This window comes from Scyliorhinus torazame, chromosome 31, assembly GCF_047496885.1.
Source record: "Scyliorhinus torazame isolate Kashiwa2021f chromosome 31, sScyTor2.1, whole genome shotgun sequence".
In the NCBI taxonomy this organism is placed as follows: domain Eukaryota; kingdom Metazoa; phylum Chordata; class Chondrichthyes; order Carcharhiniformes; family Scyliorhinidae; genus Scyliorhinus; species Scyliorhinus torazame.
Window position 1 is genome coordinate 19,608,420 of NC_092737.1, and position 17,473 is coordinate 19,625,892.

Sequence of the window (17,473 nt, forward strand, 5' to 3'; positions counted from 1 at the left end):
ACAACCGAAACAGCCCCTCCCAGATTAAACCAGCTCCCCGCTCAATATACACCCGAAACAGCCCCCCCAGATTAAACCAGCTCACCGCTCAATATACACCCGAAACAGCCCCTCCCAGATTAAACCAGCTCACCGCTCAATATACAACCGAAACAGCCCCTCCCAGATTAAACCAGCTCCCCGCTCAATATACACCCGAAACAGCCCCCCCAGATTAAACCAGCTCCCCGCTCAATATACAAACGAAACAGCCCCCCCAGATTAAACCAGCTCCCCACTCAATATACAACCGAAACAGCCCCCCCCAGATTAAACCAGCTCCCCGCTCAATATACAACCGAAACAGCCCCTCCAGATTAAACCAGCACCCGCTCAATATACACCCTAAACAGCCCCCCCAGATTAAACCAGCTCCCCGCTCAATATAGAACCGAAAATGCCCCTCCCAGATTAAACCCGCTCCTCGCTCAATATACAACCGAAACAGCCCCTCCCAGATTAAACCAGCACCCCGCTCAATATACAACCGAAACAGCCCCCCCAGATTAAACCAGCTCCCCGCTCAATATACAACCGAAACAGCCCCTCCCAGATTAAACCAGCTCCCCGCTCAATATACAACCGAAAATGCCCCTCCCAGATTAAACCAGCTCCCCGCTCAATATACAACCGAAAATGCCCCTCCCAGATTAAACCCGCTCCTCGCTCAATATACAACCGAAACAGCCCCTCCCAGATTAAACCAGCTCCCCGCTCAATATACAACCGAAAATGCCCCTCCCAGATTAAACCAGCACCCCGCTCAATATACAACCGAAAATGCTCCTCCAAGATTAAACCAGCACCCGCTCTATATACAACCGAAACAGCCCCCCCAGATTAAACCAGCTCCCCACTCAATATACAACCGAAACAGCCCCCCCCAGATTAAACCAGCACCCGCTGAATATACACCCGAAACAGCCCCTCCCAGATTAAACCAGTACCCGCTGAATATACAACCGAAACAGCCCCTCCCAGATTAAACCAGCTCCCCGCTCAATATACACCCGAAACAGCCCCCCCAGATTAAACCAGCTCCCCGCTCAATATACAACCGAAACAGCCCCTCCCAGATTAAACCTGCACCCCGCTCAATATACAACCGAAACAGCCCCCCCAGATTAAACCAGCTCCCCGCTCAATATACACCCGAAACAGCCCCCCCAGATTAAACCAGCTCCCTGCTCAATATACAACCGAAACAGCCCCCTCCCAGATTAAACCAGCACCCGCTGAATATACAACCGAAACAGCCCCTCCCAGATTAAACCAGCTCCCCGCTCAATATACAACCGAAACAGCCCCTCCCAGATTAAACCTGCACCCCGCTCAATATACAACCGAAACAGCCCCCCCAGATTAAACCAGCTCCCCGCTCAATATACATCCGAAACAGCACCCTCCCAGATTAAACCAGCTCCCTGCTCAATATACAACCGAAACAGCCCCCCCAGATTAAACCAGCTCCCCGCTCAATATACACCCGAAACAGCCCCCCCCCAGATTAAACCAGCTCTCCGCTCAATATACAACCGAAACAGCCCCTCCAGATTAAACCAGCTCCCCGCTCAATATACAACCGAAACAGCCCCCCCAGATTAAACCAGCACCCCGCTCAATATACACCCGAAACAGCCCCTCCCAGATTAAACCAGCTCCCCGCTCAATATACACCCGAAACAGCCCCTCCCAGATTAAACCAGCTCCCCGCTCAATATACAACCGAAACAGCCCCGCCCAGATTAAACCAGCTCCCCGCTCAATATACAACCGAAACAGCCCCCCCAGATTAAACCAGCACCCGCTCAATATACACCCGAAACAGCCCCCCCAGATTAAACCAGCTCCCTGCTCAATATACAAACGAAACAGCCCCTCCCAGATTAAACCAGCTCTCCGCTCAATATACACCCGAAACAGCCCCCCCAGATTAAACCAGCTCCCTGCTCAATATACAACCGAAACAGCCCCCCCAGATTAAACCAGCTCCCCGCTGAATAGACACCCGAAACAGCCCCTCCCAGATTAAACCAGCTCCCCGCTCAATATACAACCGAAACAGCCCCGCCCAGATTAAACCAGCTCCCCGCTCAATATACAACCGAAACAGCCCCCCCAGATTAAACCAGCACCCGCTCAATATACACCCGAAACAGCCCCCCCAGATTAAACCAGCTCCCTGCTCAATATACAAACGAAACAGCCCCTCCCAGATTAAACCAGCTCTCCGCTCAATATACACCCGAAACAGCCCCCCCAGATTAAACCAGCTCCCTGCTCAATATACAACCGAAACAGCCCCCCCAGATTAAACCAGCTCCCCGCTGAATAGACACCCGAAGCAGCCCCTCCCAGATTAAACCAGCTCCCCGCTCAATATACAACCGAAACAGCCCCTCCCAGATGAAACCAGCTCCCCGCTGAATAGACACCCGAAGCAGCCCCTCCCAGATTAAACCAGTACCGCGCTCAATATACAACCGAAACAGCCCCTCCCCAGATTAAACCAGCTACCCGCTGAATATACAACCGAACAGCCCCTCCCAGATTAAACCAGCACCCCGCTCAATATACACCCGAAAATGCCCCTCCCAGATTAAACCAGCTACCCGCTCAATATACAACCGAAACAGCCCCTCCCAGATTAAACCAGCTCCCCGCTCAATATACAACCGAAACAGCCCATCCCAGATTAAACCAGCTCCCCGCTCAATATACACCCGAAACAGCCCCTCCAGATTAAACCAGCTCCCCGCTCAATATACACCCGAAACAGCCCCTCCAGATTAAACCAGCTCCCCGCTCAATATACACCCGAAACAGCCCCTCCCAGATTAAACCAGCTCCCCGCTCAATATACACCCGAAACAGCCCCTCCCAGATTAAACCAGCTCCCCGCTCAATATACAACCGAAACAGCCCCTCCCCAGATTAAACCAGCTACCCGCTGAATATACAACCGAAACAGCCCCTCCCAGATTAAACCAGCTCCCCGCTCAATATACAACCGAAACAGCCCCCCCAGATTAAACCAGCACCCTGCTCAATATACACCCGAAACAGCCCCTCCAGATTAAACCAGCACCCGCTCAATATACACCCGAAACAGCCCCTCCCAGATTAAACCAGCTCCCCGCTCAATATACACCCGAAACAGCCCCCCCCAGATTAAACCAGCACCCCACTCAATATACAACCGAAACAGCCCCCCCAGATTAAACCAGCGCCCCGCTCAATATACACCCGAAACAGCCCCCCCAGATTAAACCAGCACCCCACTCAATATACATCCGAAACAGCCCTTCCCAGATTAAACCAGCTCCCCGCGCAATATACACCCGAAACAGCCCCTCCCAGATTAAACCAGCACCCCGCTCAATATACAACCGAAACAGCCCCCCCCAGATTAAACCAGCTCCCCGCTCAATATACAACCGAAACAGCCCCTCCCAGATTAAACCAGCTCCCCGCTCAATATACACCCGAAACAGCCCCCCCAGATTAAACCAGCTCCCCGCTCAATATACACCCGAAACAGCCCCTCCCAGATTAAACCAGCACCCCGCTCAATATACAACCGAAACAGCCCCCCCCAGATTAAACCAGCTCCCCGCTCAATATACAACCGAAACAGCCCCTCCCAGATTAAACCAGCTCCCCGCTCAATATACACCCGAAACAGCCCCCCCAGATTAAACCAGCTCCCCGCTCAATATACACCCGAAACAGCCCCTCCCAGATTAAACCAGCACCCAGCTCAATATACAACCGAAACAGCCCCCCCAGATTAAACCAGCTCCGCGCTCAATATACACACGAAACAGCCCCTCCCAGATTAAACCAGCACCCAGCTCAATATACAACCGAAACAGCCCCCCCAGATTAAACCAGCTCCGCGCTCAATATACACCCGAAACAGCCCCTCCCAGATTAAACCAGCTCCCCGCTCAATATACACCCGAAACAGCCCCTCCCAGATTAAACCAGCTCCCCGCTCAATATACACCCGAAACAGCCCCTCCCAGATTAAACCAGCTCCCCGCTCAATATACACCCGAAACAGCCCCCCCAGATTAAACCAGCTCCCCGCTCAATATACACCCGAAACAGCCCCTCCCAGATTAAACCAGCTCACCGCTCAATATACAACCGAAACAGCCCCTCCCCAGATTAAACCAGCTCTCCGCTCAATATACACCCAAAACAGCCCCTCCCAGATTAAACCAGCTCACCGCTCAATATACAACCGAAACAGCCCCTCCCAGATTAAACCAGCTCCCCGCTCAATATACACCCGAAACAGCCCCCCCAGATTAAACCAGCTCACCGCTCAATATACACCCGAAACAGCCCCTCCCAGATTAAACCAGCTCACCGCTCAATATACAACCGAAACAGCCCCTCCCAGATTAAACCAGCTCCCCGCTCAATATACACCCGAAACAGCCCCCCCAGATTAAACCAGCTCCCCGCTCAATATACAAACGAAACAGCACCCCCAGATTAAACCAGCTCCCCACTCAATATACAACCGAAACAGCCCCCCCCAGATTAAACCAGCTCCCCGCTCAATATACAACCGAAACAGCCCCTCCAGATTAAACCAGCACCCGCTCAATATACACCCTAAACAGCCCCCCCAGATTAAACCAGCTCCCCGCTCAATATACAACCGAAACAGCCCCCCCAGATTAAACCAGCTCCCCACTCAATATACAACCGAAACAGCCCCCCCAGATTAAACCAGCACCCGCTCAATATACAACCGAAACAGCCCCCCCAGATTAAACCAGCTCCCCGCTCAATATACACCCGAAACAGCCCCCCCAGATTAAACCAGCTCCCCACTCAATATACAACCGAAACAGCCCCCCCAGATTAAACCAGCACCCGCTCAATATACAACCGAAACAGCCCCCCCAGATTAAACCAGCTCCCCGCTCAATATACACCCGAAACAGCCCCCCCAGATTAAACCAGCACCCCGCTCAATATACACCCGAAACAGCCCCCCCAGATTAAACCAGCACCCCGCTCAATATACAACCGAAACAGACCCCCCCAGATTAAACCAGCACCCCGCTCAATATACAACCGAAACAGCCCCCCCCCCCAGATTAAGCCAGCTCCCTGCTCAATATACACCCGAAACAGCCCCTCCCAGATTAAGCCAGCTCCCTGCTCAATATACACCCGAAACAGCCCCCCCAGATTAAACCAGCTCCCCGCTCAATATACAACCGAAACAGCCCCTCCCAGATAAAACCAGCACCCCGCTCAATATACACCCGAAACAGCCCCCCCCAGATTAAACCAGCTCCCTGCTCAATATACAACCGAAACAGCCCCTCCCAGATTAAACCAGCTCCCTGCTCAATATACACCCGAAACGGCCACCCACAGATTAAACCAGCTCCCCGCTCAATATACAACCAAAACAGCCCCCCCAGATTAAACCAGCTCCCCGCTCAATATACACCCGAAACAGCCCCTCCCAGATTAAACCAGCTCCCCGCTCAATATACACCCGAAACAGCCCCTCCCAGATTAAACCAGCACCCGCTCAATATACAACCGAAACAGCCCCTCCCAGATTAAACCAGCTCCCTGCTCAATATACACCCGAAACAGACCCCCCCAGATTAAACCAGCTCCCCGCTCAATATACAACCAAAACAGCCCCCCCCAAGATTAAACCAGCACCCGCTCAATATACAACCGAAACAGCCCCTCCGAGATTAAACCAGCACCCGCTCAATATACAACCGAAACAGCCCCTCCCAGATTAAACCAGCTCCCTGCTCAATATACACCCGAAACAGCCCCCCCCCCCAGATTAAACCAGCTCCCCGCTGAATATACACCCGAAACAGCCCCTCCCAGATTAAACCAGCTCCCCGCTCAATATACAACCTAAACAGCCCCTCCCAGATTAAACCAGCTCCCCGCTCAATATACACCCGAAACAGCCCCCCCAGATTAAACCAGCTCCCCGCTCAATATACAACCGAAACAGCCCCCCCCCCAGATTAAACCAGCACCCGCTCAATATACAACCGAAACAGCCCCTCCCAGATTAAACCAGCACCCGCTCAATATACAACCGAAACAGCCCCTCCCAGATTAAACCAGCTCCCTGCTCAATATACAACCGAAACAGCCCCTCCCAGATTAAACCAGCACCCCGCTCAATATACACCCGAAACAGCCCCTCCCAGATTAAACCAGCACCCCGCTCAATATACACCCGAAACAGCCCCTCCCAGATTAAACCAGCTCCCTGCTCAATATACACCCGAAACAGCCCCCCCCCAGATTAAACCAGCTCTCCGCTCAATATACACCCGAAACAGCCCCCCCAGATTAAACCAGCACCCCGCTCAATATACAACCGAAACAGCCCCTCCCAGATTAAACCAGCTCCCCGCTCAATATACAACCAAAACAGCCCCTCCCAGATTAAACCTGCTCCCCGCTCAATATACACCCGAAACAGCCCCTCCCAGATTAAACCAGCTCCCGCTCAATATACACCCGAAACAGCCCCTCCCAGATTCAACCAGCTCCCCGCTCAATATACACCCGAAACAGCCCCTCCCAGATTAAACCAGCTCCCCGCTCAATATTCAACCGAAACAGCCCCCCCCAGATTAAACCAGCTCCCGCTCAATATACAACCGAAACAGCCCCTACCAGATTAAACCAGCTCCCCGCTCAATATACAACCGAAACAGCCCCCCCCAAATTAAACCAGCTCCCCGCTTAATATACAACCGAAAATGCCCCTCCCAGATTAAACCAGCTCCCTGCTCAATATACAACCGAAACAGCCCCTCCCAGATTAAACCAGCTCCCCGCTCAATATACAACCGAAACAGCCCCCCCCAGATTAAACCAGCTCCCTGCTCAATATACAACCGAAACAGCCCCTCCCAGATTAAACCAGCTCCCCGCTCAATATACACCCGAAACAGACCCCCCAGATTAAACCAGCTCCCAGCTCAATATACAACCGAAACAGCCCCTCCCAGATTAAACCAGCTCCCCACTCAATATACACCCGAAACAGCCCCCCCAGATTAAACCAGCTCCCCGCTCAATATACAACCGAAACAGCCCCTCCCAGATTAAACCAGCACCCGCTCAATATACACCCGAAACAGCCCCTCCCAGATTAAACCAGCACCCGCTCAATATACAACCGAAACAGCCCCTCCCAGATTAAACCAGCACCCGCTCAATATACACCCGAAACAGCCCCCCCCAGATTAAACCAGCACCCGCTCAATATACAACCGAAACACCCCCCCAGATTAAACCAGCTCCCTGCTCAATATACAACCAAAACAGCCCCTCCCAGATTAAACCTGCTCCCCGCTCAATATACACCCGAAACAGCCCCTCCCAGATTAAACCAGCTCCCGCTCAATATACACCCGAAACAGCCCCTCCCAGATTCAACCAGCTCCCCGCTCAATATACACCCGAAACAGCCCCTCCCAGATTAAACCAGCTCCCCGCTCAATATTCAACCGAAACAGCCCCCCCCAGATTAAACCAGCTCCCGCTCAATATACACCCGAAACAGCCCCTCCCAGATTAAACCAGCTCCCGCTCAATATACACCCGAAACAGCCCCTCCCAGATTCAACCAGCTCCCCGCTCAATATACACCCGAAACAGCCCCTCCCAGATTAAACCAGCTCCCCGCTCAATATTCAACCGAAACAGCCCCCCCCAGATTAAACCAGCTCCCCGCTCAATATACAACCGAAACAGCCCCCCCCAGATTAAACCAGCTCCCCGCTCAATATACAACCGAAAATGCCCCTCCCAGATTAAACCAGCTCCCTGCTCAATATACAACCGAAACAGCCCCTCCCAGATTAAACCAGCTCCCCGCTCAATATACAACCGAAACAGCCCCCCCCAGATTAAACCAGCACCCCGCTCAATATACACCCGAAACAGACCCCCCAGATTAAACCAGCTCCCCGCTCAATATACACCCGAAACAGCCCCCCCAGATTAAACCAGCTCCCCGCTCAATATACAACCGAAACAGCCCCCCCCAGATTAAACCAGCACCCCGCTCAATATACACCCGAAACAGACCCCCCAGATTAAACCAGCACCCCGCTCAATATACAACCGAAACAGCCCCCCCAGATTAAACCAGCTCCCAGCTCAATATACAACCGAAACAGCCCCTCCCAGATTAAACCAGCACCCGCTCAATATACACCCAAAACAGCCCCTCCCAGATTAAACCAGCACCCGCTCAATATACAACCGAAACAGCCCCTCCCAGATTAAACCAGCACCCGCTCAATATACACCCGAAACAGCCCCCCCAGATTAAACCAGCACCTCGCTCAATATACACCCGAAACAGCCCCCTCCCAGATTAAACCAGCTCCCCGCCCAATATACAACCGAAACAGCCCCCCCAGATTAAACCAGCACCCGCTCAATATACACCCGAAACAGCCCCTCCCAGATTAAACCAGCTCCCCGCTCAATATACACCCGAAACAGCCCCCCCAGATTAAACCAGCACCCCGCTCAATATACACCCGAAACAGCCCCCTCCAGATTAAACCAGCTCCCCGCTCAATATACACCCGAAACAGCCCCTCCCAGATTAAACCAGCACCCCGCTCAATATACAACCGAAACAGCCCCCCCAGATTAAACGAGCTCCCCGCTCAATATACACCAGAAACAGCCCCCCCAGATTAAACCAGCACCCCGCTCAATATACACCCGAAACAGCCCCCCCCCAGATTAAACCAGCACCCGCTCAATATACACCCGACACAGCCCCTCCCAGATTAAACCAGCTCCCCACTCAATATACAACCGAAACAGCCCCTCCCAGATTAAACCAGCACCCGCTCAATATACACCCGACACAGCCCCTCCAAGATTAAACCAGCTCCCCACTCAATATACACCCGAAACAGCCCCTCCCAGATTAAACCAGCTCCCCGCTCAATATACAACCGAAGCAGCCCCTCCCAGATTAAACCAGCTCCCCGCTCAATATACAACCGAAACTGCCCCCCCCAGATTAAACCAGTACCCCACTCAATATACAACCGAAACAGCCCCTCCCAGATTAAACCAGCTCCCCGCTCAATATACAACCGAAGCAGCCCCTCCCAGATTAAACCAGCTCCCCGCTCAATATACAACCGAAACAGCCCCTCCCAGATTAAACCAGCTCCCCGCTCAATATACAACCGAAGCAGCCCCTCCCAGATTAAACCAGCTCCCCGCTCAATATACAACCGAAACAGCCCCCCCCAGATTAAACCAGTACCCCACTCAATATACAACCGAAACAGCCCCTCCAGATTAAACCAGCTCCCCGCTCAATATACAACCGAAACAGCCCCTCCCCAGATTAAACCAGCTCCCCGCTCAATATACAACCGAAACAGCCCCTCCCAGATTAAACCAGCTCCCCGCTCAATATACAACCGAAACAGCCCCCCCAGATTAAACCAGTACCCCACTCAATATACAACCGAAACAGCCCCCCCAGATTAAACCAGCTCCCCGCTCAATATACAACCGAAACAGCCCCCCCCAGATTAAACCAGCACCCGCTCAATATACACCCGAAACAGCCCCTCCCAGATTAAACCAGCACCGCGCTCAATATACACCCGAAACAGCCCCCCCAGATTAAACCAGCACCCGCTCAATATACAACCGAAACAGCCCCTCCCAGATTAAACCAGCACCCGCTCAATATACACCCGAAACAGCCCCTCCCAGATTAAACCAGCTCCCCGCTCAATATACAACCGAAACAGCCCCTCCCAGATTAAACCAGCACCGCGCTCAATATACACCCGAAACAGCCCCTCCCAGATTAAACCAGCTCCCCGCTCAATATACACCCGAAACAGCCCCTCCCAGATTAAACCAGCTCCCCGCTCAATATACACCCGAAACAGCCCCCCCAGATTAAACCAGCACCGCGCTCAATATACACCCGAAACAGCCCCTCCCAGATTAAACCCGCTCCCCACTCAATATACACCCGAAACAGCCCCTCCCAGATTAAACCAGCACCCGCTCAATATACAACCGAAACAGCCCCTCCCAGATTAAACCAGCTCCCTGCTCAATATACACCCGAAACAGCCCCTCCCAGATTAAACCAGCTCCCCGCTCAGTATGCAACCGAAACAGCCCCCCCAGATTAAACCAGCTCCCCGCTCAATATACAACCGAAACGGCCCCTCCCAGATTAAACCAGCTCCCCGCTCAATATACACCCGAAACAGCCCCCCCAGATTAAACCAGCTCCCCGCTCAATATACACCCGAAACAGCCCCTCCCAGATTAAACCAGCTCCCTGCTCAATATACAACCGAAACGGCCCCCCCCAGATTAAACCAGCACCCGCTTAATATACACCCGAAACAGCCCCTCCCAGATTAAACCAGCTCCCTGCTCAATATACAACCGAAACGGCCCCTCCCAGATTAAACCAGCACCCCGCTCAATATACAACCGAAACAGCCCCCCCCAGATTAAACCAGCTCCCTGCTCAATATACAACCGAAACGGCCCCTCCCAGATTAAACCAGCTCCCCGCTCAATATACACCCGAAACAGACCCCCCAGATTAAACCAGCTCCCCGCTCAATATACACCCGAAACACCCCCCCCCCCCAGATTAAACCAGCTCCCCGCTCAATATACACCCGAAACAGCCCCCCCCCAGATTAAACGAGCTCCCCGCTCAATATACAACCGAAGCAGCCCCTCCCAGATTAAACCAGCTCCCCGCTCAATATACACCCGAGACAGCCCCCCCCAGATTAAACCAGCTCCCCGCTCAATATACAACCGAAACAGCCCCTCTAGATTAAACCAGCTCCCCGCTCAATATACACCCGAAACAGCCCCCCCAGATTAAACCAGCTCCCCACTCAATATACAACCGAAACAGCCCCCCCCCAGATTAAACCAGCTCCCCGCTCAATATACACCCGAAACAGCCCCCCCCCAGATTAAACGAGCTCCCTGCTCAATATACAACCGAAGCAGCCCCTCCCAGATTAAACCAGCTCCCCGCTCAATATACACCCGAGACAGCCCCCCCCAGATTAAACCAGCTCCCCGCTCAATATACACCCGAAACAGCCCCCCCAGATTAAACTAGCTCCCCGCTCAATTTCCAACCGAAAGAGCCCCCCCAGATTAAACCAGCTCCCCGCTCAATATACAACCGAAACAGCCCCCCCAGATTAAACCAGCTCCCCGCTCAATATACAACCGAAACAGTCCCCCATAAGTTCCAGGTCCAAACAGTCAATGACAAAATAACCTTAGCAACCCACCCGCTTCACCCCCCCTCAATGTTCGATGGCAACCAATTCTCGAACGGGCATAATAAACAGTGCCCGCGAATTGTAGAATCCTTCCTCCGTCCCCCTCAGCTCAAACTACACCTTCTCCAGGGTCAGGAACTCCAGCAGGGCCCCCCCCCCGTACAGGCACAGGGCGGAGAAGCTGACCCCCACCCCAACAGGACCCGCCTGCAGGGAATCAGCTTCCAACCCTGGGCGATCCGATAGCCCGAATGTGACCTCTAGGGGCCCTGGCTCTACGTTTACGGGCACTACCCCCGAGATGACACTGCAAACCTCCCTCCAGTACACCTCCAGCTTCGGACAGGTCCAAAACTTATTTGCGGGGGCCCCCTGGCCCCCCCCCCCCCTCCCACCCATGGACGCCCCATTCGCCCTCCCAAATCCTCCCGTAGATCACCGACACCCGCCCCTTCTCCGTTGCCCCTACTGATATTACCTCTTCCAACAATGACGGGTTTGGCGCTATCGGAAAACTCTGAAACTCCTTCCTGGGAAAGTCCCGGAGCTGCAGGTACCTAAACCCTTCCCCTTGTCCCAGTCCATATCTCTAATTTTTTCAATAATCTTTATTGTCACAAGTAGGCTTACATTAACACTGCAATGAAGTTACTGTGAAAAGCCCCTAGTCGCCGCATTCCGGCGCCTGTTCGGGTACACAGAGGGAGAATTCAGAATGTCCAATTCACCTAACCTTTCGGGACTTGTGGGAGGAATCCGGAGCACCCGGAGGAAACCCACGCACACACGGGGAGGATGTGCAGACTCCGCACAGGCAGTGACCCAGCGGGGAATCGAACCTGGGACCCTGGCGCTGTGAGGCAACAATGCCAACTACTGTGTTACTGCGCCGACCTGCGTACTCCCCCAACTCTTCCAGCCTCGCAAAGCGTCTCCCCCAACCCAGGAACTGCTCATTTAAGTACCCTGATCCCTCTCTCCTCCCATCTCCGAAACCTCCTGTCTCGTTCCCCCTAATCGGCCTCTCCCGCCCCCAGCTTGAAATGCTGCCTCCAAATCTTCAGCGTTGCCACCACCGCTGGACTCCCCGAGTATTTCCCCGGGGCCATCGGGAGAGGAATCATCCCATCCCAATACACGGCTTGATCGACTCAAATACTTCCTTAAAGAACACCTTCGGCAAAGTGACCAGCAGGCACTGGGACACAAACCAGAATCGCAGCAACACATTCATCGCCTGCCCTGGACCGGCCAATGGCAGAGGGAGGCTGTCCCTCGTCAATCTCAATGGAATACAAACCACGCAACAACTCAGCTGAACTTTGATGCGGGGCAGAACACACGCTTCTTGACTTAACCCTGTTCGACCTTGACATTCGGGAACAGCATAGGGATTCCCCAGCACTGCTGCCAAGCGCATTGCCCAAATGTCACTGGTTTCAGCTTTCGCGGTGGGCTCGGAGTGGGCTCCTAAACCCGGTGGCTCCCACTGCCAAGCGAAGCTCCGAGGGCTCACCGGAGATACACAGCAGAGAAGGGACAGTGGCCAGAGGCCGCCCCCGCCAGCCTCGGATCTATTAGTAGCTGGCCGCAAGTTAGTCCCTGTTCCCTTAGATTGCAAGAAGCTAACGCAACTCCCGATGCAGAGCATCGAGGGAGAAGGCAGGGCCTCGGCAGCTACAGGCATTGGATCGGCTACGACAACCTGCATTGAGATAGCACCTCAAGCAAGGTGGGGCCCTGCATGGGCGCAAACCGCCGCCTCCGGGAATGTGGGTTTCCCGAGCTGCACTATTCCGGCAAAAACCTGATTTGACACGGGACACTTAAAGCAACAACTCACATTTACGTGGCGGCTTTTAGCACATCGACAGGAGCGGTTCTAAAACAAAGTTTGAATCCGAGCCGCTGAAGGGGATTTCGGGTTGGGCGACCAGAATCAAAGCGGCAGGTTTGAAAGAAACGTCTTCGAGGGGGAACGCGCGGCAGTGAGGCAGAGAGGGAATTACAGAGGCGTCCCTCCGAGGCAGGCGAGGACATCCGTAGAATCTCTACAACGCCATTCGGCCCATCGAGTCTGCACCAACCCTCTGAAAGAGCCCCCCACCTCGGCCCCCACCCAACCCTTTGGACACAAAGGGGCAATTTGACGTGGCCAATCCACCCGAACCTGCACATCTTCGGGAGGAAACCGGAGCACCCGGAGGAAACCCACGCAGACACGGGGAGTGCCGAATTTGCCACATTATTACTGGGCGGTCAAAGCGGAGAAAGTGCTGGAAGTGATTTGGGCATCGGAAAGTTAGCTGGGTACAGATGGAGTCTGGGTCGTGTGGAGAAACGGGTCTGGGGCAATTGGTAACCGTGCCTTTCCCCCGGCGATATATTCTGGGACTTCAGTGGCAATCACCACGTTAAAAACTTGGCGGCAATTTCTTTTTTTTTAGTATAAATTCAGAGTACCCAATTCTTTTCTTCCACCTACCCTGCGCATCTTTGGGTTGTGGGGGCGAAACCCTCGCAGACACGGGGAGAATGTGCAAACTCCACACAGACAGTGACCCGGGATCGAACCCGGGACCTCGGCGCCGTGAGGCCGCAGTGCTAAACACTACGCCCCCGTGCTGCCCCTGCCTATTATCTTTGATACTAAGTACCTGGAGTTGGGCTGTGGCTTTTGAAATACTTCCTGATGCCACCTATCAGCGCATCAACCATTCACATCTCGCCCCTTAGTGACCTTTCAGCGCAATAACAGGTGTACCTACAGCATGAGCACTGTATTCACCTTGAGTGTGGAATAATATTAACGCAGCGCTCACCCGCCAAGGTTACAGACTGGGGCGAAACAAAGTGATGGAAGAAATACCACAATAAAACCAGATTTAAGGCAGAATCAAGGCAGGTTGCATAGTCCTTGCTTACATGTAAAATGCAGCAAAGTAAACGCAAATGAAGACTAAACGGGCGATCGATCACCTTGCGGAACACCTTTGCTCAAGTGGCTGGCCTGGCCAGAAGCTTGCAGTCGGTTACCGTTACAATATAACTCGTTTCTTTCCCCCGCCCGCGGAACCACAGACCAGCCGCGGCGCCGTTCAGCCCATCGAGTCTGGGGCAGCTCTCTGTACGGCCATCAAGCCCTGGTACCTCCAACCCCCCCCTCCCATGGCCGCACTGTGGTTCCCAGTCAACTAAACCAGCCAAACGCCCTCTTTTCTGACACTGCCAGACCCTCTGAGCATTTTTACATTTTTGACAAAGGAAGCCCCATAACGTGTAAATATCAGATTCCCAGCAGCTCTGCCGGGTTGGACAGGGATTCCCAGCAGCTCTGCCGGGATGGACAGGGATTGCCAGCAGATGGGCAGGGACTGTCTGCAGGGATGGGCAAGGATTGCCAGCAACTCTGCAGGGATGGACTGGGATTGCCAGCAGCTCTGCAGGAATGGACTGGGATTGCCAGCAGCTCTGCAGGGATGGACTGGGATTGCCAGCAGCTCTGCAGGGATGGACTGGGATTGCCAGCAGCTCTGCAGGGATGGACTGGGATTTGCCAGCAGCTCTGCAGGGATGGACTGGGATACCCAGCAGCTCTGCAGAGGTGGACAGGGATGGACAGGGATTCCCAGCAGCTCTGCAGGGATGGACAGGGATTGCCAGCAGCTCTGCAGGGATGGACAGGGATTGCCAGCAGCTCTGCAGGGATGGACAGGTATTCCCAGCAGCTCTGCAGGGATGGACAGGGATTCCCAGCAGCTCTGCAGGGATGGACAGGGATTCCCAGCAGCTCTGCAGGGATGGACAGGGATTGCCAGCAGCTCTGCAGGGATGGACAGGGATTGCCAGCAGCTCTGCAGGGATGGACAGGGATTGCCAGCAGATGGGCAGGGATTGTCTGCAGGGATGGGCAGGGATTGCCAGCAGCTCTGCAGGGGTGGACTGGGATTCCCAGCAACTCTGCAGGGGTGGACTGGGATTGCCAGCAGCTCTGCAGGGATGGACTGGGATTGCCAGCAGCTCTGCAGGGATGGACTGGGATTGCCAGCAGCTCTGCAGGGATGGACTGGGATTGCCAGCAGCTCTGCAAGGATGGACTGGGATTGCCAGCAGCTCTGCAGGGATGGACAGGGATTGCCAGCAGGTCTGCAGGGATGGACTGGGATTGCCAGCAGCTCTGCAGGGATGGACTGGGATTCCCAGCAGCTCTGCAGGGATGGACAGGGATTCCCAGCAGCTCTGCAGGGATGGACAGGGATTCCCAGCAGCTCTGCAGGGATGGACAGGGATTCCCAGCAGCTCTGCAGGGATGGACAGGGATTCCCAGCAGCTCTGCAGGGATGGACTGGGATTGCCAGCAGCTCTGCAGGGATGGACAGGGATTCCCAGCAGCTCTGCATGGATGGACTGGGATTCCCAGCAGCTCTGCAGGGATGGCCAGCAGATGGGCAGGGATTGTCTGCAGGGATGGACAGGGATTCCCAGCAGCTCTGCAGGGATGGACTGGGATTGCCAGCAGCTCTGCAGGGATGGACAGGGATTCCCAGCAGCTCTGCATGGATGGACTGGGATTCCCAGCAGCTCTGCAGGGATGGACAGAGATTCCCAGCAGCTCTGCAGGGATGGACAGGGATTCCCAGCAGCTCTGCAGGGATGGACAGGGATTCCCAGCAGCTCTGCAGGGATGGACAGGGATTCCCAGCAGCTCTGCAGGGATGGACAGGGATTCCCAGCAGCTCTGCAGGGATTGCCAGCAGCTCTGCAGGGATGGACAGGAGCTCTGCAGGGATGGACTGGGATTCCCAGCAGCTCTGCAGGGATGGACAGGCATTCCCAGCAGCTCTGCAGGGATGGACAGGGATTCCCAGCAGCTCTGCAGGGATGGACAGGCATTCCCAGCAGCTCTGCAGGGATGGACAGGGATTCCCAGCAGCTCTGCAGGGATGGACTGGGATTGCCAGCAGCTCTAACTCCGGGAAGCTGACAGTCGGCCACCAGGAGCCGGGATTGAGGATTAAAGGTTTATTTCTCTCAGGCCGCTCTCCCCGGACCCCGCGCTCAGCCTGAGCACCGGACACCTTACCCCGCCAGGCCCCCGAACAGGAATTTGACCGACTTGGGCGACGTCCGAGGTTTCTCCGTCTGCTGCGCCGCCGCCATCTTCACCAAGGTGACTCCCGCAGGGGGCGCGCACGTGCCCGCGCGGCGTCACCCGGCCCCGCCCCCACCGCGTCACCCTGACCACGCCCCCGACGCGTTCCCCTGACCCGCCCACTCCTCGTCACCCAAAACCGTCCACTCGTCGTCACTCTGACCCGCCCATCCCGTCACTCTGACTCCGCCCACTCCCCGACACCCGGCCCCGCCCCTACCGCGTCACCCTGACCCGCCCACCCGTCACCATTTCGGCATTCTGACTTCGCCCCGCCCCGTCACCCTGGCCGCGCCCCCAGCGCGTCACTCTGACGCCGCACTCTAAAGTTACTACGGCCCCGCCCCGACCCCGCCCCGTCACTCTTACCCCGCCCACTCCCCGTCAACCCTGCCCCACCCACATCTCGTCATCACGGCCCCGCCCCCACCGTGTCACCCTGACCCCGCCCACTCTCGTCACGCTGGTTCCGCCCACTTCCATCGCTCTGACCCCGCCTGCTTTTACGTCATCCCGACCTCGCAGACACCAGCCCACTTGCCGGCATAGACGCCCCGCCCACTCTCCGTCCCTCTGACCATCGCCCTCTCCCGGCCCCGCCCACCCCGCCCGTGCCCGCCGCCCGTCATCCCGACTCGGCCCCGACCACTCCCCGTCATGCTGACTCCGCCCACCTCCGTCACTCTGACCCCGCCCACCTCCGTCACTCTGACGCCGCCCACCTCCCCGTCATGCTGGCCCCGCCTTGCCCGTCATGCTGACTCCGCCCACCTCCGTCACTCTGACCCCGCCCACCTCCGTCACTCTGACTCTGCCCACCTCTGTCACTCTGACCCCGCCCATCTCCGTCTCTCTGACTCCGCCCACCTCCGTCACTCTGACTCCGCCCACCTCCGTCACTCTGACCCCGCCCACCTCTGTCACT

General features: G+C 55.2%; 1 protein-coding gene across 1 annotated transcript in view; it reads right to left on the minus strand.

The window, feature by feature from the left end:
• The window catches only part of LOC140404747 (mitochondrial 2-oxoglutarate/malate carrier protein), an 84,300-nt gene extending 67,666 nt beyond the window's left edge, over positions 1-16,634 (minus strand). The window contains exon 1 of the mRNA XM_072493458.1: positions 16,480-16,634. Within this exon, the coding sequence (XP_072349559.1) occupies positions 16,480-16,556 (77 nt within the window). The 5' untranslated portion in view covers positions 16,557-16,634. The remainder of the gene's footprint in view (positions 1-16,479) is intronic.
• Between the last annotated feature and the right edge of the window lie 839 nt (positions 16,635-17,473).